The following is a 19,011-nucleotide window of genomic DNA, read 5'->3' on the forward strand; positions in this document are numbered from 1 at the left end:
AGGATGCATATTTCAGCTTGAAGGGGTGAGGGGCCATAAGAAAGTTGGAATTCTGGATAGTCAGCAAAATAGTAATAAAGGGCACTACTTAATTAAAAAAAAAGAATACAGTAGGGCTTTAAATAACGAATACATTGACATGACCCTTGCGACAATTGATTTAAATGGCAATTTATGATAGGCATTTGGGGTTAGGATTAACAATCCATCCATCCATCCATTACTGGTGCGGCTTGTCCTTACGAGGGCCACGGATGATTAACAATAATAACTAGAATTATTAATTTCCGTAGAAATTGCGTGTGAAGGCGAAGAGGCTGAATAAAAATTCGGGGAAAGCCACAAGATTATGTTTAAATTTGGAACGTGTTGAATTGGTCAGAAAATTGATAAAAATATAGAAAGAATTTTGTAAAATTGGGCGTGAATTTTAAAGTGGAAAATTTGAGAGGGGGGAGTGAGACTCGCCAAGAGGGGCAATAAAGTGAAGCAGACTGAGAAACATATTTGAGCTAGACAACAGGAAAAAGGGGGAGAGCCAAATGATGACGTAAAAATCCAGAGGGAATAGTCGGACCCATCTTCATTGAATTTAATTAGGATAAGTAATAGAGACCGAGTTTGTAGGAGCAATCTGAGGTTATGGAGGCTCCCCTGACACGCGGGTCCCACAGTCGGCCCCCCCCCAGATAGACATATATGACAATTTGCGATGAATCTGATGGGCGAGTTTATGGAAAATTGAATTGGAGATTTTACAATAGGTCATGTTGACAACTATGTCCAAATGTGAAGAGTTACTATTAGGAGTCAATGTTTGCCTGCACACTAACATACTAACTTTGAGTGTGTGTGCGCAGTATGATTGGCCAGAGAGGTCTGAAGTTGGGGTGATGTGTTTGCAATTGAGGATAAAATTCCTCTCACCTGAAGGGGTGGTACAGACTGGAGGGTCTGGAACTGGTAAGTGATGAGTTCTGACCGGAACCATGGCTCAATGATCAATCAGGGGCACCATCGACAACAAAACGGTGTGATGGAGAAGGCCCATTTCAGTGATATGGTCAGACAAGACAGAACTAGTATCGAACAGCAAGACTTTGGACGATTTGACGTGTGACGACTTTGAGCTCACCCGACGGGGTGACGGACTAGGTGGACAGTGACCAATTGTTTGACGCTTGAACGTGTTTGCGACAATAGCACGCTCTGCTTTGTTTTTCTGTGTGACTTGATTTTTTTTTTTTTTTTTGCAGCACCAGCCACCAGCCAAGGAGCGGATTGCGCGTTGCTTGCATAACTTGTTTTCATTCTTGCAGGTTGTCGATTGCGTTCGTGGAAAGTTTGTGTTGGATTTACAAGAATATGTTAACCCTTGCCCTTTTGGTTTTTATGATGAACTTGTTGATGACGTGGTTTTCAGGACATGATCCGCGGGCGCCAGGATTCATTTTATGACTGTTTTTGTTTTGATACTTGATGTCTGTTTTTGTTTTTGTGTGTACAAATGTCCGCTGTCAGCAGGGCTATAAGCTCACTGACAGGAGTGCGATGATTTTTGTTTGTGTTGCCGAGTGTGTGGTGGACAGTCAAGTTTCAAGGACTTGGGGTGATGGTCCCGGGGCCCAGATGGGAGCTAGAGGTTCCGCGGGCCTGGCTACAATGAGAGTGGTGATGAGAGGGGACGCTTTGCAGGTTCCTTTTGATACGTAATGACACATTGGGTGAATGTGTCAAAGGGGGAGTGGTAAAATAGAAATGGGTGAGTAGGTTTCAATTTGTAATTGTGATATACAAAGTTTTTTTTCCAAATTCACTTGTTTTCAAGCTTTAACAGGACATGCCAGAATTCACCCAGCAGTGATGGAAGGAGCAGAGGAAAACCAGTGACATCTGGTTGTGGTGTGGTGATGACAAATTATAGGATCGCTTGCCAAAGAACGCATCAGGTATCTGTTCCCTCGTGTCTTTGATAATGCCTGTGGTGGTTGTCCCCATTGAAATACAGAATCTCAATTGGGACCTGGAGTCCCCACTGGCGGGGCTCCTGAAGCGAGCCAAAAGAGACGTTTTGCCCCCGTGATTGAGCGACGACGATCCCACATATATTGACACTATAGGAGTGCCCCGGGGTGTGTCAGATAAGTATAAACTCGTTAATCAAGTGTTCTCGGGATTCGAAAGTATCTTCCTATGGATCACCCCCAATAAAAATGTAGACAGTATTAATTACGTTCATTACAATGTCCAACGACTGGGTAATTATACAGCTGAATCATTCGCCGCAGTTCATGAACAATTGGCTGCAACGTCGTTAATGGCGTTCCAAAATAGAATTGCGTTGGACATGCTATTGGCTAAGGAACATGGTGTATGTGGAATGTTTGGTGATGCATGTTGTACTTTCATCCCAAACAACACGGCACGAGGAGGCCGACTGATCCAGGCGTTGGAAGGACTAAGGACACTGAACAAAAAGATGAAAGATCATTCAGGCCTACACACCGATATTTGGTCTGATTGGATGAAAACGTTCGGAAGCTGGAAAGGCCTCATCATGTCTGTGCTTGTTGCTGTGGCTATTTTTACTACAGTTATGATTTTATGCGATTGTTGTTGTATTCCATGTATTAGGTCACTCACTGTTCGGTTGATCGAGAAAACCGTTGGCCCGTTGCCACCGATGGGCCAATATGCCCTGGTGACTCAACATGAGCAGCGGGGGGAAGGAAGGATCGACAGCGCGCTGGTAGCTGTTTGCTAGGGTAACGGGTGATGACCTCATAAATGAGGTCATGAGAGGGAATAAAGGAAAATGTGTTTTTGGGAGTTTGCAAACATATTTTTTAAGGTTGTGTTAAACTTATAATCATATTAATATCTAGTATTGAAGTGCTCGTGTGGATTGGTGGGGGCCGAGGAATGTGCAGGCAAACTGCATGAACTTGTTTTCTTGGAAGTGTTGTGTATAGGCCCAGACAGGGAGTACCGGACGAGATAATCTCAAGGTCGGTGAGGATCGAGAACAACAGCACGTCTATGAGACTGGCCTTCGAGGGGAAAACTCAACCGTCTGACCTCATCGACACCTGGACTGGGGAGGAGATGGCCCTCAACCAATCATCTCACAATATTTTGCATGCTTTAATATTCATATTGTGTTTCTTTAAAACTGGGCAACCCGGAAGAAAGTGTCGTCTTTTGGTGGTCACAAAAACGCACGAGTTTTAGTGTGAGGGACCCGGGACCCAGGCCTGTATTAGTGCGCTTTGTCAGGAATAAATAATTGGTAAATTTGGTCTAATTGATCTACTGGTCTTCTCTTTGACAGAACGAACTCGCAAAATTGTTAGGTGCGCCAGTGTGTGGATTAGGACATAGCAATTTATGAGTTAAGTGTTGATCGCAATTTGGAGTCAGATCAATAACTAGAATCCGTAACCTAACACTTGTTATGTCATTAAAAATTGTAAACTACAAGTCCCATCTTAAGATGGTTGAGGTGATAAACCATTCAGGGCCGGTGGCTCGGTGCGTTCAAAGTTACCTTTTCTTTTCGGCTATAAGCGTCTTCGCCCGCCTATAAACCATTATAACTATTCGCCAATATCCTGCAACGCTACATCAAAACAACTTGAAAATAGATCAGCGTATGGATATTTTCTCTCACGTCGCTTTTTGTGGCGAGACTGTTAAAGTTGACTAATTTCCCACGGTCCCTGGAGGCAGCAGCAACTGTGCCTGCAGTAGCAGCTCAGCACATCATTTCATTCAGCGAGCAACTGCTCCGAAGACGAAAACAGGCTACGTCCTTTCTGTCCCATGTGAGTGCAACGGCTCTTTTGAATTTCTGTAACTTATTCAAAGCCACTTTTTGACAAATTTGTACAATAATATCAATATTGTGCCAGCGTGTTTGTCGTTAGGGTGAGACATTTAGTGACCCAGCCTGCTCTTTTGTTCTCCCACTGTGTTTGTGCCTTGACAAAAGAAGAGATGCTGCTGTTTATTTGTCGAATTTGACCCTTTTGGGGTTTAGACTACATCGTCACTCGCTCGTTGGTGTTGTTTACGGTCGGCTTTTGCTTTAAAATTTAGCAGTTAACCGATTCAAAAGTGGATATCCGAGAGCAGACCCCGTTGGCGAATGCGGACAATCCGCACACTGAAACCGTGCGTCAGTAAACAAAGTCATATTTTTATTTACACGGTGGCTTGTGTTTATTTAAAGCCCCAGGTTCATAACAGACTTACTCAAAATAAGAAAACAAAACCAAAATCTAATTACATAGAGCGCAATACCTCTTCAAAAACGCTATTTTAGGAATACAATGCAAAACAGTACTACGTGAAAACCTAATTTACCAGATTATGCCTGGAAAAATTCTAAAGGGCAAATTTCACCCAGGGATAAAGTACAGTACAAACTTGGCAAGTGTTGTACATAAGCGTAATTTTCTTACATGTAGCGTTTTAAAATCACGACTCTTGTTGAGAATACTATTGTGTGTTTATAAAAAAAAAAAAAAAACTTCAAGTAAGTGAACTTTAACAGATTCGGAGCAGCATCAGAATTGCCTGGCCCAAAAATTTCCCGGGGCGCAAAGTGCACATGCCTTTATTCTGGACACCAGCCATACTTGTTGTTTGTTCTGTGTCTAGGCTGCTTGCTCTGCTGTGAAACAAAGGAAACGAGCATCTAACAAAAAGCCATAACAAGCATCGCCACAATGGAGTTTAAACCAGACACAGTTCAAATATGTGTTGATTTTGTTATGTTTATTGGCTTGTGAGGATAATTTGTTTCTATGTGTGCTGTTTGACAGCAGATGGAAAAATGCCTGGATCCAGAGGCATCCAGTCCACCGCGGTAATCCGGGCAGGGCGGTCTTTAGTTTCGGCCTTCCCGCCCCCCAACTGAGTGCTCACTAGAAGCCTTCCCAGCTCAGCCCAAGTCTTCTCAGAGCTGCACCTGCCTCCCTCCTTGTCCTACTTGGCTGTGCCATGACGTCTTCGGACAGCGATGAGACCGGTAGCGATTTCTCAGAATCTCTGGCGATCCTTCAGCTCCGGGACCAGTACGTGGACTCGATAAGCGGTGTCGAGGCCAAGAACCTGAATGGACACTGCCAATATGGCTGCAAGGAGTTTGGCTCGCTTGACGTCGCCGCCCTTCACGTGGAAGAGAAGTGCGAACTGCCGCCGAAAAGCCCGGAGTCGCCTTCCTGCAGGACAGACTTCCAGTCCTCTGGCGTGGTAGGCCACAGCAGCTCCCTTCCCATGGACCCCCACCGGGCGGCCGGGGGTAAGAAAGTCGGTTTTTCCCTTTCCGGCCTTCTTCGCATCCCGGCCAGAAAGTACATGCCCGTTAGCCTCGGAGACTCGCGCTGCTTCCTGTTGTGCATTTGCTACCTGACCTTCATCCAGTCCCTGATGGTTTCGGGCTACCTGAGCAGCGTCATCACCACCATCGAGAAGCGCTATAGCCTACGCAGCTCCGAGTCAGGCCTACTGGTTAGCTGCTTCGACATTGGCAGCTTGCTGGTGGTGGTCTTCATCTCGTACTTGGGCGGCCGGGGCCAGAGGCCGCGCTGGCTGGCGGCGGGTGGCGTGGTCATCGCCGTCGGGGCCGCGCTCTTCTCCCTGCCCCACTTCATCTCGCCGCCCTACCAGATCCAGGAGATGAACGCATCAGGGGGCCAAGAGGGACTCTGCCTTGGCGCCAACGACAGCGGACGGGCGGCGGCTGACGCGCCGTCGTGCCATCGCCAACACGAAGGCGATGAACACAACCTCTACGTGGCGCTGTTTATCTGCGCCCAGATACTGGTGGGCATGGGCTCCACGCCCATCTACACCCTCGGGCCCACCTACCTGGATGACAATGTCAAGAAGGAGAACGCGTCTCTCTACCTGGGTGAGGGCACGTGCAGCATGCACAATGCGCCATTGGGTGAAGGCAAAACACGCTCCACGTCCACCCGGCGTTCGATGCCTTCATTGTGTGGCCTCCCTGCCGTGACTTGCGGTCATGGCTCGCTCAGTAATCCTCCCTTGTGACCGCGTCGGTGCGGCGCCCCTCAATCTGCTCAAGGATTGTGAGTAGATGCCCGCTGGCTCACTGACCTCTCATTATCAAAAGGCAGTCATGTGCTTAAACCGGCTAAACATTGCGATGGATTGCTTTCGCACCGACGCCCATCCCCCCCCCATTTTTTTCAATTGTAGTTTGAGTGATTTCAACACGGAACAGGACGGCTCAACTCTATACACCGAGTTGCGTCGGCCACAAATTGCTCCAGTTGTCGCTCAGCGTCGCTCTGTGTCGAGTGTGCTCCCTGCCCATTCACACAAAACCCGCCTTTGTCGCGTGGTTGATAGATTTGCTCGCTCGCTCTGTTTCGTAATAATCGGGCGCACTGATCTCCGTGACCCCCAGTGGGCTGTCTCTGTCTTGCCCCCTCCGGGCCTCACGGATCACGCAGCGCCGTCCAGCCACTCCGGTTTCATCATGTTGGATTTTTCACACGAAGGTTAAATATTACACCAACCCACATACCTTTCCTCTGTCTTGGCAATTCCAAGCAGGTCATCATTTGCCACTGGCCATTACCAAAGTCAAAGTCTCCTTTATTGTCAATCCCTCTGCATGTCAAGACACACAAAGAGATCGAAATAACGTTTCTCACTATCCCAGGGTGACAAGACAGAGTTCACAACGCACATACAAGTAAACAACACAGGAAAAATAAAACAAGAAGATGAACATGTAAGAGTGATAGCACGCTAGCCGCTCCTGATGCACAGCAGAGTCCGGAAAGATGACAGTCAACCAGGCCACTGTGAACACGAGCACACAGCAGGCACGCACTGTCCGGTTCGTGGATCCTATCAGGCGAACGCAACCCATCTTGTCGTCCCACGAACAAACGTACGCCAGGAGAATGGAAGGCACGGCTGGGCGAGCTGGTTTGGCCGCAAGCCTGGCCCGACGTCTTCGCGCTGGCCCCTCTTCCGCTGCCTCGCAGACCCGCTGCCGACGCATCCAAACAATGCTCCAGGATGGAGCAGTCCGAGCTCACGACGCAGTCCAACCGGGGGAGGAAGAGCAGGCCAGTCCGGCGTCGCTCCATGACGAAGCAGTCCGAGCGCCCTTAATCTCTCCGCACCAAAGTCCAGAACGCCATAGAACCCACTTCCGCTGATGTTGAGCAGAACATGCCCGCCGCACTAGTAGCACGACGTATCACCCGAGACGAACACACACAAAACTGCCGGACAAACACTCAGTAATCACCGAACGGGACAGAGAGTGGCCGCTGCGTGTGCACGCGCCGCCATCTTGAACCGGTGATATTGGTTTATCAAAGGGATTGTGTTCGTGTCATCCGTTTATCTATCATAGATAAGCGCATGAGTCGCATTATTTTGAGCGTGTGGGAAGGTTCCTGGGGAAATGCCGCAAGCGAGGTTGTGATTCTCAGCCGTGGGTTCTCGCCCGCTGTGAGGCGCTGCTGTTAGACACAAGCGCCCCGCTGGAGGAAAAGCAAATTAGCATCGGGATCCCGCCGCCAGAATCATGTGGGAGGCCCCGATTCCAAGGCTTGGGTGTCGGTGTGAAATGGGTCGTGAAAGCAAAACATTTTGACCCTTCGAATGTCGAGGGCAGGCAGCAGGGAGGATTTGGCACCTTGGAAGACCAGCAAATGTGTTCAGAGCTTCTGGCGTCATAGGCAGTCGTGGACCTGAGAAACTTGATTCCAGTCAGGTGGTTTCCGTGCACCCCGCCATGTCTTGGCTGACTGAGCACGCGGTACCACAAAGTGCCTGGGTGGCCTCCGCCTTGACGCCTTTAGTCAGAAGGTCTTTTGCATTGTATGAGGCTGGATTTTCATCTTCAAGTTGAAGCTCGCTGTCTGTACCGGTCAGTGCCGACGCGACGTCCAGATCAAACATCTCGGCTGTGATTTTGATCTGTGAAAACCAAGCCCGCTTAGTAGATCAACCAGCTCCGGCATTTTTAAGTTTGCCTTTATGTTTGAAATGCACTTATCTTCATGTCATTCATTATTACAATTATTATAATCAGCCCAGGGCGGCTCGGTGGCGCACTGGGTAGCACGTCCGCCTCACAGTTAGGAGGGTGCGGGTTCGATTCCACCTCTGGCCCTCCCTGTGTGGAGTTTGCATGTTCTCCCCGGGCCCGTGTGGGTTTTCTCCGGGCACTCCCGTTTCCTCCCACATTCCAAAAACATGCTTGGTAGGTCGATTGAAGACTCCAAATTGTCCCTAGGTGTGAGTGTGAGTGCGACTGGTTGTCTGTCTCTGTGTGCCCTGCGATTGGCTGGCAACCAGTTCAGGGTGTCCCCCGCCTACTGCCCGATGACGGCTGGGATAGGCTCCAGCACGCCCGCGACCCCCGTGGGGACTAAGCGGTTCAGAAAATGGATGGATGGATGGATAATTAGCCCAAAGTAATGGCTTTGGCCACCGGGGGCAACTTCACTCACTGCTGTGCTTTCTCATTAAGTTTCTGGCTTTGTTGTCAAGGGGAGTGGGTGGAGCTAAGGTCAGTTAGGGAAGCTCTGAAGAGATACGGAGAAATACCACCACCTTGGAAGTCAGACCCCAGCGGCCACGAACCTGCTGACTCGATACAAACACAACCGGGGAAAGCTGATAGCACCCAACGGGATCAAGTCATGCCAAGCCCGGAAGGTTACGCCCTTCACGTGGCGTCGCTGAAGGTCTCTTGCGTAATTGAGTCGAGCAAGCGTGCAGTTAGGCGGCTCTCCTTCACACGCAGACTCTTGGCGGTTTTTGTCTGCACAACAAATGGGAGGCAGGGTTTTGTAAAACAAAAAAAAACCCATTTGTTTTCCCCTCAGCCATCATGTACGTGATGGGAGCCCTGGGTCCAGCCGCCGGTTACCTGCTTGGAGGCGTCCTCATCGGCTTCTACGTGGACCCCAAAAGCACCGTCTCCATCGACCAAAGCGACCCTCGCTTTGTAGGCAACTGGTAACCATGGTGACTGCAGTTCTTTTAACAGTTTGCAAAATCAAATCTCATAGAGTGTGTGTCGCTCAGGTGGAGCGGCTTCTTGCTGTGTGCCTTCGCGACGCTCCTGGTCATCTTCCCCATGTTCGCATTCCCCAAAAAGTTGCCGCCGCGCCACAAGAAGAGGAGGACAAAGACAGACAAAGACGACGACGACGTGATGAAGGACAAGTCCGGCGGCAAAAGCCACGACGTGTCATCCTCCATGGGCTTCGGGAAGAACATCAGAGGTGAGCAACCACTCGAGTGCAGACTTTGGATGACATTCCCTCACACGTGATTGGACGAGAATGGAAGCATTTGCGGTAATGAGTCGTCTTTAATCTCGCAGACATCCCCAAGGCGGCGCTGAGGATCCTCAGCAACGTCACCTTCCTGTTTGTCAGCCTCTCCTACACGGCCGAGTGCGCCATCGTCACCGCCTTCATCACCTTTATCCCCAAGTTCATCGAGTCCCAGTTTGGAATCCCCGCCTCCAACGCCAGCATTTACACAGGTGAGAATTTGTGTCATTTGATTTGAGGTCAGTAGTCAGTATGATCTCGCTTGAAAGTTCATGTTAGCTTGTGTGCCGTCACATCACCAACATGGCCGCCCAACAGCAGGAAGCCGCGTTGTGGGGTTCAAGTATCCTGCCGGCCAACATATGCTTCTTTCTAGACACGCGCGATCCTATTACCTCCTTGCCAAGTGCCCGTTGCTAGGATACACAGGGGCGGTCTTGTTGCCATGGACACACAAACCATGTCAAGATGGCACCTAACCCATTGAAGAAGAAGAAGAAGATAGCAAGAACATTAGAAGCTTTCCCACTGGCAAATGCTGGCTTTTTGCGTCTTGCAGGCGTGATCATCGTGCCCAGCGCGGGTGTGGGTATCGTGCTGGGCGGCTACATCATCAAGAAGCTGAAGCTGGGCGCCCGCGAGTCAGCCAAGCTGGCCATGATCTGCAGCGGCGTCTCGCTGCTCTGCTTCTCCACGCTCTTCATCGTGGGCTGTGAGAGCATCAACCTGGGAGGCATCAACATACCCTACACCACCGGGTGAGCCACCAGAAAGAAACAATCAAAGATAATCCATAAATACAATACCATGTAGTTAATCACAACAAAAACCTCCCGACTGTGTCATTTGCGACAAAGACGTGATGTGTGTGTTGCAGTCCGATGCTGACATTAGCGCACAGGAATCTGACGGGAAGTTGCAACGTCAACTGCGGCTGCCGCATCCATGAGTACGCGCCCGTGTGCGGCTCGGACGGCATCACTTACTTCAACCCCTGCCTGGCCGGATGCAGCACCATTGGCAACGACAGCGGCGGGGTGAGTGCAGATATAAAGAAATTGCGAGGGCCAAGGACAGAGCCTTGCGGGACTCACTACTTTGAGTCATATTCCAAATGTACAAACCGGATTCGGTTTAAGTTGGGAAATTGTGTAAAATGTAAATAAAACCCAAATACAATTATTTGAAAATCCTTTTCAAAATATATTCAATTGAATACACTACAAAGACAACATATTTAATGCTCAAACTCATAAACTTTATTTTATTTTTCAAATAATAATTAACTTAGAATTTCATGTTTACCACTTCGTTACATCACCTTGCCTTTTAATAACACTCAATAAACGTTTTGGAAGAGAGGAGACTAATTCTCTTAGCTTCTCATGTGGAATTCGTTCCCATTCTTGCTTGATGAACCGCTTCAGTTGTTCAACAGTCCGGGGTCTTCCCTGTCGTATTTCATAATGCGCCACACATTTTTAATGGGGAACAGGTCTGGACTGCAAGCGGTCCAGGGGAGAACCTGGACTCTTTTACTTCAAAGCCACGCTGTTGAAACATGTGCAGAATGTGGCTTAGCATTATCTTGCTGAAATAAGCAGCGGCGTCCATGCAAAAGACGTCGCTTGGATGGCAACATACGTTGCTTCAAAACCTGTATGTACTTTTCACCATTTATGTTGCCTTCACAGAAATGTAAGTCACCCATGCCATGGGAACTAATGCACCCCCATACCATCACAGATGCTGGCTTTTGAACTATGTGTTGATAACAGTCCAGATGGTCCGCTTCCGCTTTGGTCCAGAGGACACAATGTGTTTCCAAAAACAATTTGAAAAGTGGACTAATCAGACCACAAAACACTTTTCCGTTTGCATCAGTCCATTTTACATGAGCTCGGGCCCAGAGAACCCGGCGGCATTTCTGGATGTTGTTCATAAACGGCTTTTGCTTTGCATGGTAGAGTTTTAACCCGCACTTACTGATGTAGTGCCGAACTGTATTTACTGACAGTGGTTTTCTGAAGTTTTCCTGAGCCCATTTGGTGATATCCTTTAAACACTTGTGTTGGTTTTTAAGGCAGTGCCGTTTGAGGGATCGAAGGTCACGGTCATTCAGTCTTGGTTTTCGGCCGTGGCGCTTCTGTGCAGTGATTTCACCAGATTCTTTGAATCTTTTGATATTATGGACCGTAGATGTTGAAATCCTTAAATTCCTTGCAATTTTGCTTTGAGAAATGTTGTTCTTAAACTGTTCAACTATTTTCTCACGCAGTTGTGGACAAAGTGGTGAACCTCACCCCATCCTTGCTTGTGAATGACTGAGCATGTTTGGGGAGGCTTCTTTTATACCCAACAGGTGTTTGATGAGTTTTTCTCAGCTTTCTCAGTATTTTTTGCCACCTTTCCCAACTTCTATTGGACGTGTTGCAGCCATGAAATTCTACGTTAATTATTATTTGGCAAAAAACAATTAAGTTTATCAGTTTGAACATTAAATATGTTGTCTTTGTCGTGTATTCAATTGAATATGGGTTGAGAAGGATTTTCAAATCGTTGTATTTTGTTTTTATTTACATTTTAAACAATTTCCCAACTTCAACTGAATCCGGTTTGTATATGTTTAACGTGTGAACCATTCTTCTTGGTCAGATGAGGAACTACACGGAGTGCGGCTGCGTGCAGAGCCGTCAGGTGATTACACCGCAGTCGGGCGGCGGCCCCGTCAACCAGATGCAGCTGGTCATCGTCAAGACCTACCTGAACGAGAACGGCTTCGCCACGTCAGGGAAGTGCGAGCGCACCTGCAACACGCTCATCCCCTTTCTCGTCTTCCTCTTCATCGTCACCCTCATCACCGCCTGTGCACAGCCCTCCGCCATCATTGTCACGCTCAGGTGGGTTAGGGTTAGAGGGTTTATTGTTAAGGTTAGCTCACATAAATCAAAAGTGAAAAGTGTTGATGTTCAGGTCGGTGGATGAAGAAGAGAGGCCTTTTGCTCTGGGCATGCAGTTCGTCCTTCTCAGAACTCTTGGTGAGTTAGTTTAAGTTTCTGCAGTCAAATCCTAAATAGTCCAGTGCTGCTACCCAGTGGTGAGAAACATCTAGCAGCACCTTCTTTGACTCTTGCATTCTTCTTTTTCATGTAGTCAGTGTTTGCACCAAGCAGACCTAATGTTGCCTCATGTTTTGATTTTTCGCCAGCGTACATCCCAACGCCAATCTACTTCGGCGCCGTGATCGACACCACGTGCATGCTATGGCAGCAAGACTGCGGCGTGCATGGCTCGTGCTGGGAGTATGACGTCACCGCCTTCCGCTTCGTCTACTTCGGCCTGGCCGCCAGCCTCAAATTCGTGGGCTTTGTCTTCATCTTTCTTACGTGGTACTCCATCAAGCACAAGGAGGAGCGCGTGGAACGTTGGCGCCCCAGCTTGCCGCCATCATTGCCGTCACCACCCCTGCCCTTGCTCTCGGGCACCGTCAGCGGTCTGATCAGCCACCCCAGGGAGGGTCGCAAGTGCCACGCGCGCACGCGCTCCTGCCCCGTCTTCATCCCCTCTGCGCGGCCCGAGGCCCCCACTGCTGCCGCGTTTCTGCTCTGCCACGGCAGCCTCAAAACAATCACGGCCAGAGGCGCTGGGCTCATCTGACCTTCTACAAACAATTACCCACCACTCACCCTCTTCTTCAAGGGCTGACCAATACACCGCCATTATCGTGCTGTCTCACCCACTCAAAGTACAAACTGTGTTCTATGCAAGATGCCTACTGTCTTCACCTCCAGGAACGCTACTGTCCCAAAGATGTGATCTGGAATTTATCCACCATGTGTTGTAATTACAATAGGTGATGATTAATGATTGTATTATGCACATAATGCAGTAGAAGGCTTGAACTCTCATTGAGCCAAGACCAACTAAACACTGACTTAAAGTAAGTTGGGATATTTTCAACATGATATCACAGTATCTACAGTGGTACCCAGTGGTACACGTGACCAGACTTTTTCTTTTGGCAAAACCTCAATAAAGAGTCTTCAAGGTGTTTGATGCCAATCCCACAGTACCATTTACTGTCAAACTAAAAGGGATTTAATACCTACGCATTTAAAACACAGATGAGCCACAGGCATATTTCTTTCAAATATATTTGAGCGTCTTACCTCTGACTTTACGCTACACAGCTTGACATTGCAGAAGCAACATGTTCATGTGTGAGTACTTCATACGTTTTCACCAGCACGAGTAAGGGTTGAACCCTACAACCACATTACCACAAAACCTTAACTTACTAAATCAAACTGTAAGAAGCAGCGACACAAGAATATCAAGACAAATTTCAATTACGGTGTGTATGGTTTACTTTTTATACATTTGGAAGAATCACCATTCTATTTAATATTACTGAGAAAAGAATAAATATACTTTAGTGACTTGTTTTTTTAGTCATTTTAATCTGTGACACTCCAAACATGTCTTGTTGTGTTCCCTGTCCTTGTTGGCATTAAGTCAGACCTGACCACGGGTCTGCTGATGAATCCAGTTGGCAAACTTGACCACCTGCGTGTAGACGCCGGGACGATTTTGCCTGGCGCAGCCCTCGCCCCAACTCACAATGCCCGCCAAGAACCAGCGCCGTCCGAGCTCCTGACACACCAGCGGACCTCCAGAGTCACCCTACAAATACAAGTATTCGTATATTACTGAATTGTGGAAAACGGTAAAAAATTATGAAATCATCATTAAACATACGAAAATATGCATTTATCATCTTATCTAAATAAAATGCTATGAAAAAGTAAAAAATATATAAATTTCATAAATACATAGAAAATAACTCATCTTGATTGGAACAGGGTGTCTTACTAAAAAAGTATTTGCACATTAAAAAAGAAATAAATGGTTGGTATTTGCATTAGTCACAAATAAAACTTACCTGGCAGGCATCAACCCCGCCCTGCAGATTCCCTGCGCAAAGCATCCTGGGTGTGACGGCATCGTCGTAGAGCTTGTTGCAGGTGTTCCTGTTGATGATGCGCACCGGTGCCTCCTGCAAGCGAGACGCCAACTCCCCTGCCATCAAAACACACACAAATAAATTGTCATTGGGTTTCCTTGCAGGGTCAGGGCTAGGAATTGATAATGGACTTTTTCATTCATTTTAATAGGGAAGGCTACGGGTTAGGGTTATTTCACGGTCAGAGAAATCCTACCGTCCTCTGTGAGGACGCCCCAGCCGGTGACGACGCAGCTGGTCCCGATGGCAAAGGCGTGTGACGGTGCGGGCACACACACGGGCTGCACAAGCTCGTTGAAGAATACGGGAGCGCCGAGCTCCACCAGCGCGATGTCGTAATCGGATGTCAGCTGCTCATAGTTGGGGTGCGGCACAATCTGGCGTACCGGCCTGCTGGCGGCGGCAATGGCACTTTTTCCTGCCGCCATCAAGCGCATACCCATGTAGGCTCGCCATGAGCGTGGATCTGAATACCTGCGTACAAAGAAATATAGGTATGAACATATAAAGTAACTCCTAAGTATGAATACTCACTTGATGGCGTCCGAATCCTGGAAACAGTGCGCCGCCGAGACGAGCCAACGTGTGGCCAGTAAGGTGGCGCCGCAGACGTGGCCGTAACCTTCCATCTGGAGGCTCACCTGCCACGGCCACGAGCCCGGAGACGCGTCGGTGCCCCCTACGATCTTGGGCCTCTTTCGGGGGCGGACGCCGCAACCTTATACGCATGTGTTCATTTCTCAAAACCAATCGCTGCTTTTGAATTTGATATCAAAAAAGATTTCCAAATTTCATTGTACAGTGCAGTGGCCCCAAATGGGCATTTTAAAAATACTTATTACTAAAATAATTATTCTTACCACAACGCAGCTCATCAGACCCGTCCTGGCAGTCTTTGAGTCCGTCACACTCGGGGTTGAGCGTTGTCACGCACTTTCCGTTGGCGCATTTGTACGAGGATGACGAGCAACCTTTGGCGTCTGGGGGAACAACAACAACAACAACACCCTGAATTACATGTAAGAGTATTAATATAAAAAAATTAATATAGTATTTAATATAGTATTTAATATAAAAAAATTAAATACCTATGAATATGAATGCTTACACGTTCTCGTGCAGTTCATTTCATCGCTGCGATCTTGACAGTCCACGACGCCGTCGCACACTGAAGATTTGGGCAGGCACACTTTGTTGGCACACGTATGGTGACATTTAGTTCCTGCCAACATAGGAAATGATAGGAAGGTGCACTTTGTCTTTGTGTGTGCGTTGACTCACTGCAGCCGCTGTCTTCGCCACTATCTGCGCAGACGCCACACTGGCTGTTTTGAGCTTGACACTGGCCGTAGGCGCACAACACCTCGCCAGGGCTGCACGACGCTAGGCGCAAACAAAAACGCTGAGGCTACAGTGGAAGTTTGATGATCACAAACCCTTAAACCCTAGCCCTAACCCAGACTTACAGCATCTGGCCTCGTCGCGTCCGTCCTCACAGTCCCTCACGCCATCACATACCCGCCTCAAAGGGATGCAGCGGTCGTCGTCGCACCCAAACTGATGCGGCGGGCAGGCTTATAGTACAGAAAATATCAGTTAAGCGCTGGGCCTTTAGATGAGTGGGGCAGGACAGGGCAGGACGGGGCGGCTACTTACAGCCCTGTGGCGAGAAGGCCCGGTAGCGCAGATGAAAGCCCCGGTGAGTCACGGCTTCGTCCGAGTGGAAGTGGATGGAGAGCGGAGACGAGTAGAGTCGCCTTTTACCGCCATCCGATACCCGGTTGCACAATCTAGACCAAATAAGAGACGAGATAGGTGACCACCACGTGACCACCTGAATTGATCACATTGCCCTCATGACTCACTTGATGCCACCGACGTCCAGCCAGTCCTTCTCGCAGCCGTCAGACGACTGCTGGATGTCAAGCATCACCATCGTCACGGAGATCAGGTAGCCGGGCAACGGTGCCTGAGTGTGAGCCAGTTGATTGATGCGTATGAAAAAAGAAAGAAAAAAAAAATCCTCGTAAACCAAAGTCAAAGTCAAAGTCAGCTTTATTGTCAGTTTCTCCACATGCCAAAGACACACAAAGAAACCGAAATTTCGTTTCCCCCTATCCCACAGTGACAAGACATGGCCCACAACAGACAAACAAGTAAACAAGTATAACAACAGCGTGCTGAATAAATAATGAATAAATAAACATGCGTAAACTCACCCGTAGTGTCCACCTGCAGTCTATATTGGGAGGGTAGTGATAGGGATGGTATGGTGAGGAAATAGAGCCATTCCAAGAGGACAGTGACCCCCCGCAACCTAGATAAAACAAAAACACAGTACCCCAAGACAATTTCATTCTCAACCAATATCACATGCCAGATTTCCATCATGTGCTCAAAGTGTGAATATTTGCCACAACACAATGAACATGAAGCTCAATGGAAAAAGTTGTGTTCTCTACTAACCCGCTTTGGGGACAGCCTGGAAGTAGGCTTTGAAGACAGCCCCTTCCCTCTGCCGGCTGAAGGAGAAGGTGAGCAGCATGACGTTCCCCGAGGACGTCAGCCTCATGGCGGGAGAGGAGCCCGACGTCGGGGGTAGCCCACACCACCTGCGGCCACAAAAATTGGTGGTGAGAACGCAAAACCCAACGGGCGAGAGGGCGTACCTGGCGATGATCTTATTCTGCAAAGGAAGCAGGAAGTCGTAGGCAGACATCTTGTGAGCGCCGCAGCTTGGCGCTGTGGCACCAGCGTAGAGCACAAGGACCACCAGGTGGACGGCGTGACCCGAAGGCACACGAAGGCGCCACTGGTAGTAGAGCTTCTTGGGACTCACCAGAACCAGGGTGCGGTTCATGCCGAGTTTAGCATACAGGTCGAAGGACACCGCTTCAGACGGGAAGCAAAAAGCACATTTGAGCTTAAATTTCTTTCCTATTTTTTCCAAGTCTCACCTTGAAAGCCAAACTGCCACTTCCCACTTTGGAGGATGCTTGGATTCTTAAGTTTGTCGGATTTTTCTTCCCACTCATCAGGATCCAAACCTACAAGTGATGTCAAAAGTATATTGAGAGTTTTTGGACATTGTGATGTTCTAATACAAGATATGGTGACGTTTTTTTCACACGATTTGACACGGATGGTGCAAAGCTCCGTTACCGAGGAGGTGTAGTATAACGTCGTCTTGCTCCAAGTAGTAGCGCTGCTCGCGTCGGCCATCCCACACAGCTGTGTTGCCCCCCGGCAGCCTTCGCTGCAGACTCTCCGGGCTGGACCGCCGTATTGCCATGGCGACGTAGTCCGGGGCGGAGAACTGGCTCCAGTAGAACACGTTTAGGCCTTGTGTGCCTTCACTGACACACGCAAGCATGACCTTCAGTCGCATAATGATGCCCGGGTGTCCCAATGTTTTTGCGGCAGCGTACCTGAAAGCAGCAATTCCTGAGCGCAGGTAGTAAGAGTTCCACGGGGAGGACTTGTAGAGTTTTGAGAACTGAAAAATATTTTGTGAGGTGCAGGGAGGGAGGGGTTTATTTATTTATACACATTTGCTCTTTCGAATATTATGCCTTCTCCCAGGACCAGCCCACTGTTGTGTGCGTGCGTGTCACGTCACACACAGACAATGTCAGTATTGAAGCCTTTTGCTCGTCCTCTCACTATGGCGGGCTTGTCCTCAAGACTGAAAGAGCCTGATCCCTGAGGACCCTTTGGACCCCCTTTGGACGCACGCACACACACAGCGTGACGAGCTCCTGTTTCAGCTTTACATTTAACGGCAAGGAGATGCAAAAGACGAAAGACAAGGAGAAGGGAATATGCAAACGACATTGAGAGCAACGTGGACCTACGTAAGGCGTTAAAGAGCGCGCCTGCTGGCCGAACTGCGGCGAGGAGGAGTCGGCGAGCTCGGCGGAGAAGCTCAAGTTGGGAAGCTCCACGCTGCATCCCAGGAAGAACACAGAGGAGGTTGGGGCTGCTGAAGAAAAGTGGCAGGAAGAAAAAAGCTTTTGAGTCATCCCTTGCCACAAATAACCAAATTGTGAGTAAATGATGTCTTCTTGGCGAAAATATGTATTTGAAAGAGAACAATAGCAAGACAATCTGTGTTTGTTTTCGTGTCATCAATTTCATGATGAACAGAGGAAAGTGTTACTCACATGTCAAGTAGTAGGCAGCGAAAACGATGGCGACGACACATAAGACGGACAGCAGTCCCAACGCCCATCTCCTGCGGCAACCGCATTTGGAAGGCGAGACCTGATCATTTTCGGTCTTCGTCTGGGTGCTCGGGAGTTGAACGGGCTCATTGGAGACACCTTCTTCCTTCTGTGGAACATGCAGCTTAAGGTTGGCTTTGTTGTGACAAGATAAGCGAGGTTGGGATTCTTACCGGCAGCCCGGAGGAGCTGGAGCGCCCATGGCCGAAGACGCAGTACACCTGGCAGCTTTCCCTCCTCATCGCGGAGTCCCGGTTCGTTCCGGTGAGGCGATTGAAGGAGCGAGACCCACCCCCCCAGCCCAGGACGAAATCCGACCCCCTTTTTAATTCACCTGCTCCGCTTTTACGTGTCGGCCTGAGTCCCACAATGCATTGCATGGCCGGGGCGGGGGACAATGAGGCCACTATGTGCGAACCTC

General features: G+C 48.7%; 2 protein-coding genes across 6 annotated transcripts; one reads left to right on the forward strand and one right to left on the reverse strand.

The window, feature by feature from the left end:
- Positions 1-3,665: 3,665 nt before the first annotated feature.
- On the forward strand, positions 3,666-13,783 carry LOC148381141 (solute carrier organic anion transporter family member 5A1-like). 3 transcript variants are annotated; one of them, XM_088363098.1, is made up of 10 exons: positions 3,666-3,824; positions 4,827-5,917; positions 8,889-9,021; positions 9,091-9,290; positions 9,392-9,556; positions 9,904-10,102; positions 10,222-10,381; positions 12,000-12,244; positions 12,318-12,382; positions 12,553-13,783. In XM_088363098.1, the coding sequence occupies exons 2-10, from the start codon at positions 5,005-5,007 to the stop codon at positions 12,999-13,001; spliced, it is 2,529 nt and encodes an 842-aa protein (XP_088219224.1). In that variant the 5' UTR covers positions 3,666-3,824; positions 4,827-5,004; the 3' UTR covers positions 13,002-13,783. The 3 variants fall into 3 exon arrangements, with proteins under 3 accessions (XP_088219224.1, XP_088219226.1, XP_088219225.1); XM_088363100.1 differs by having other exon boundaries at positions 4,827-5,305; XM_088363099.1 differs by having other exon boundaries at positions 3,679-3,824; positions 4,830-5,917.
- On the reverse strand, positions 13,526-18,970 carry LOC148381142 (suppressor of tumorigenicity 14 protein). 3 transcript variants are annotated; one of them, XM_088363097.1, is made up of 19 exons: positions 18,764-18,970; positions 18,531-18,699; positions 18,222-18,346; positions 17,796-17,863; positions 17,530-17,723; positions 17,325-17,414; positions 17,037-17,259; positions 16,834-16,979; positions 16,587-16,684; positions 16,233-16,336; positions 16,024-16,157; positions 15,834-15,941; positions 15,649-15,750; positions 15,476-15,589; positions 15,228-15,347; positions 14,902-15,085; positions 14,564-14,841; positions 14,287-14,423; positions 13,526-14,027 (listed from the first exon to the last, which is right to left on the reverse strand). In XM_088363097.1, exons 1-19 carry the CDS (start codon positions 18,968-18,970, stop codon positions 13,860-13,862), a joined length of 2,769 nt encoding a protein of 922 aa, XP_088219223.1. In that variant the 3' UTR covers positions 13,526-13,859. The 3 variants fall into 3 exon arrangements, with proteins under 3 accessions (XP_088219223.1, XP_088219222.1, XP_088219221.1); XM_088363096.1 differs by having other exon boundaries at positions 18,222-18,349; XM_088363095.1 differs by having other exon boundaries at positions 16,834-17,259.
- Positions 18,971-19,011: the final 41 nt, after the last annotated feature.

Source organism: Syngnathus floridae, chromosome 20 (genome assembly GCF_059516105.1).
Source record: "Syngnathus floridae isolate MCC-2025c chromosome 20, RoL_Sflo_1.0, whole genome shotgun sequence".
NCBI lineage: Eukaryota > Metazoa > Chordata > Actinopteri > Syngnathiformes > Syngnathidae > Syngnathus > Syngnathus floridae.

Coding starts and splice junctions, on each gene's coding strand:
- LOC148381141 (XM_088363098.1), top strand. CDS start 5,005: ATGACGTCTTCGGACAGCGATGAGACCGGTAGCGATTTCTCAGAATCT. Junction 5,918..8,888: donor GAACGCGTCTCTCTACCTGG/GTGAGGGCACGT, acceptor TTTTCCCCTCAG/CCATCATGTACGTGATGGGA. Junction 9,022..9,090: donor CCTCGCTTTGTAGGCAACTG/GTAACCATGGTG, acceptor TGTGTCGCTCAG/GTGGAGCGGCTTCTTGCTGT.
- LOC148381142 (XM_088363095.1), bottom strand. CDS start 18,970: ATGCAATGCATTGTGGGACTCAGGCCGACACGTAAAAGCGGAGCAGGT. Junction 17,724..17,795: donor TCAGGAATTGCTGCTTTCAG/GTACGCTGCCGC, acceptor TGCGTGTGTCAG/TGAAGGCACACAAGGCCTAA. Junction 14,842..14,901: donor CAGGATTCGGACGCCATCAA/GTGAGTATTCAT, acceptor CTTTGTACGCAG/GTATTCAGATCCACGCTCAT.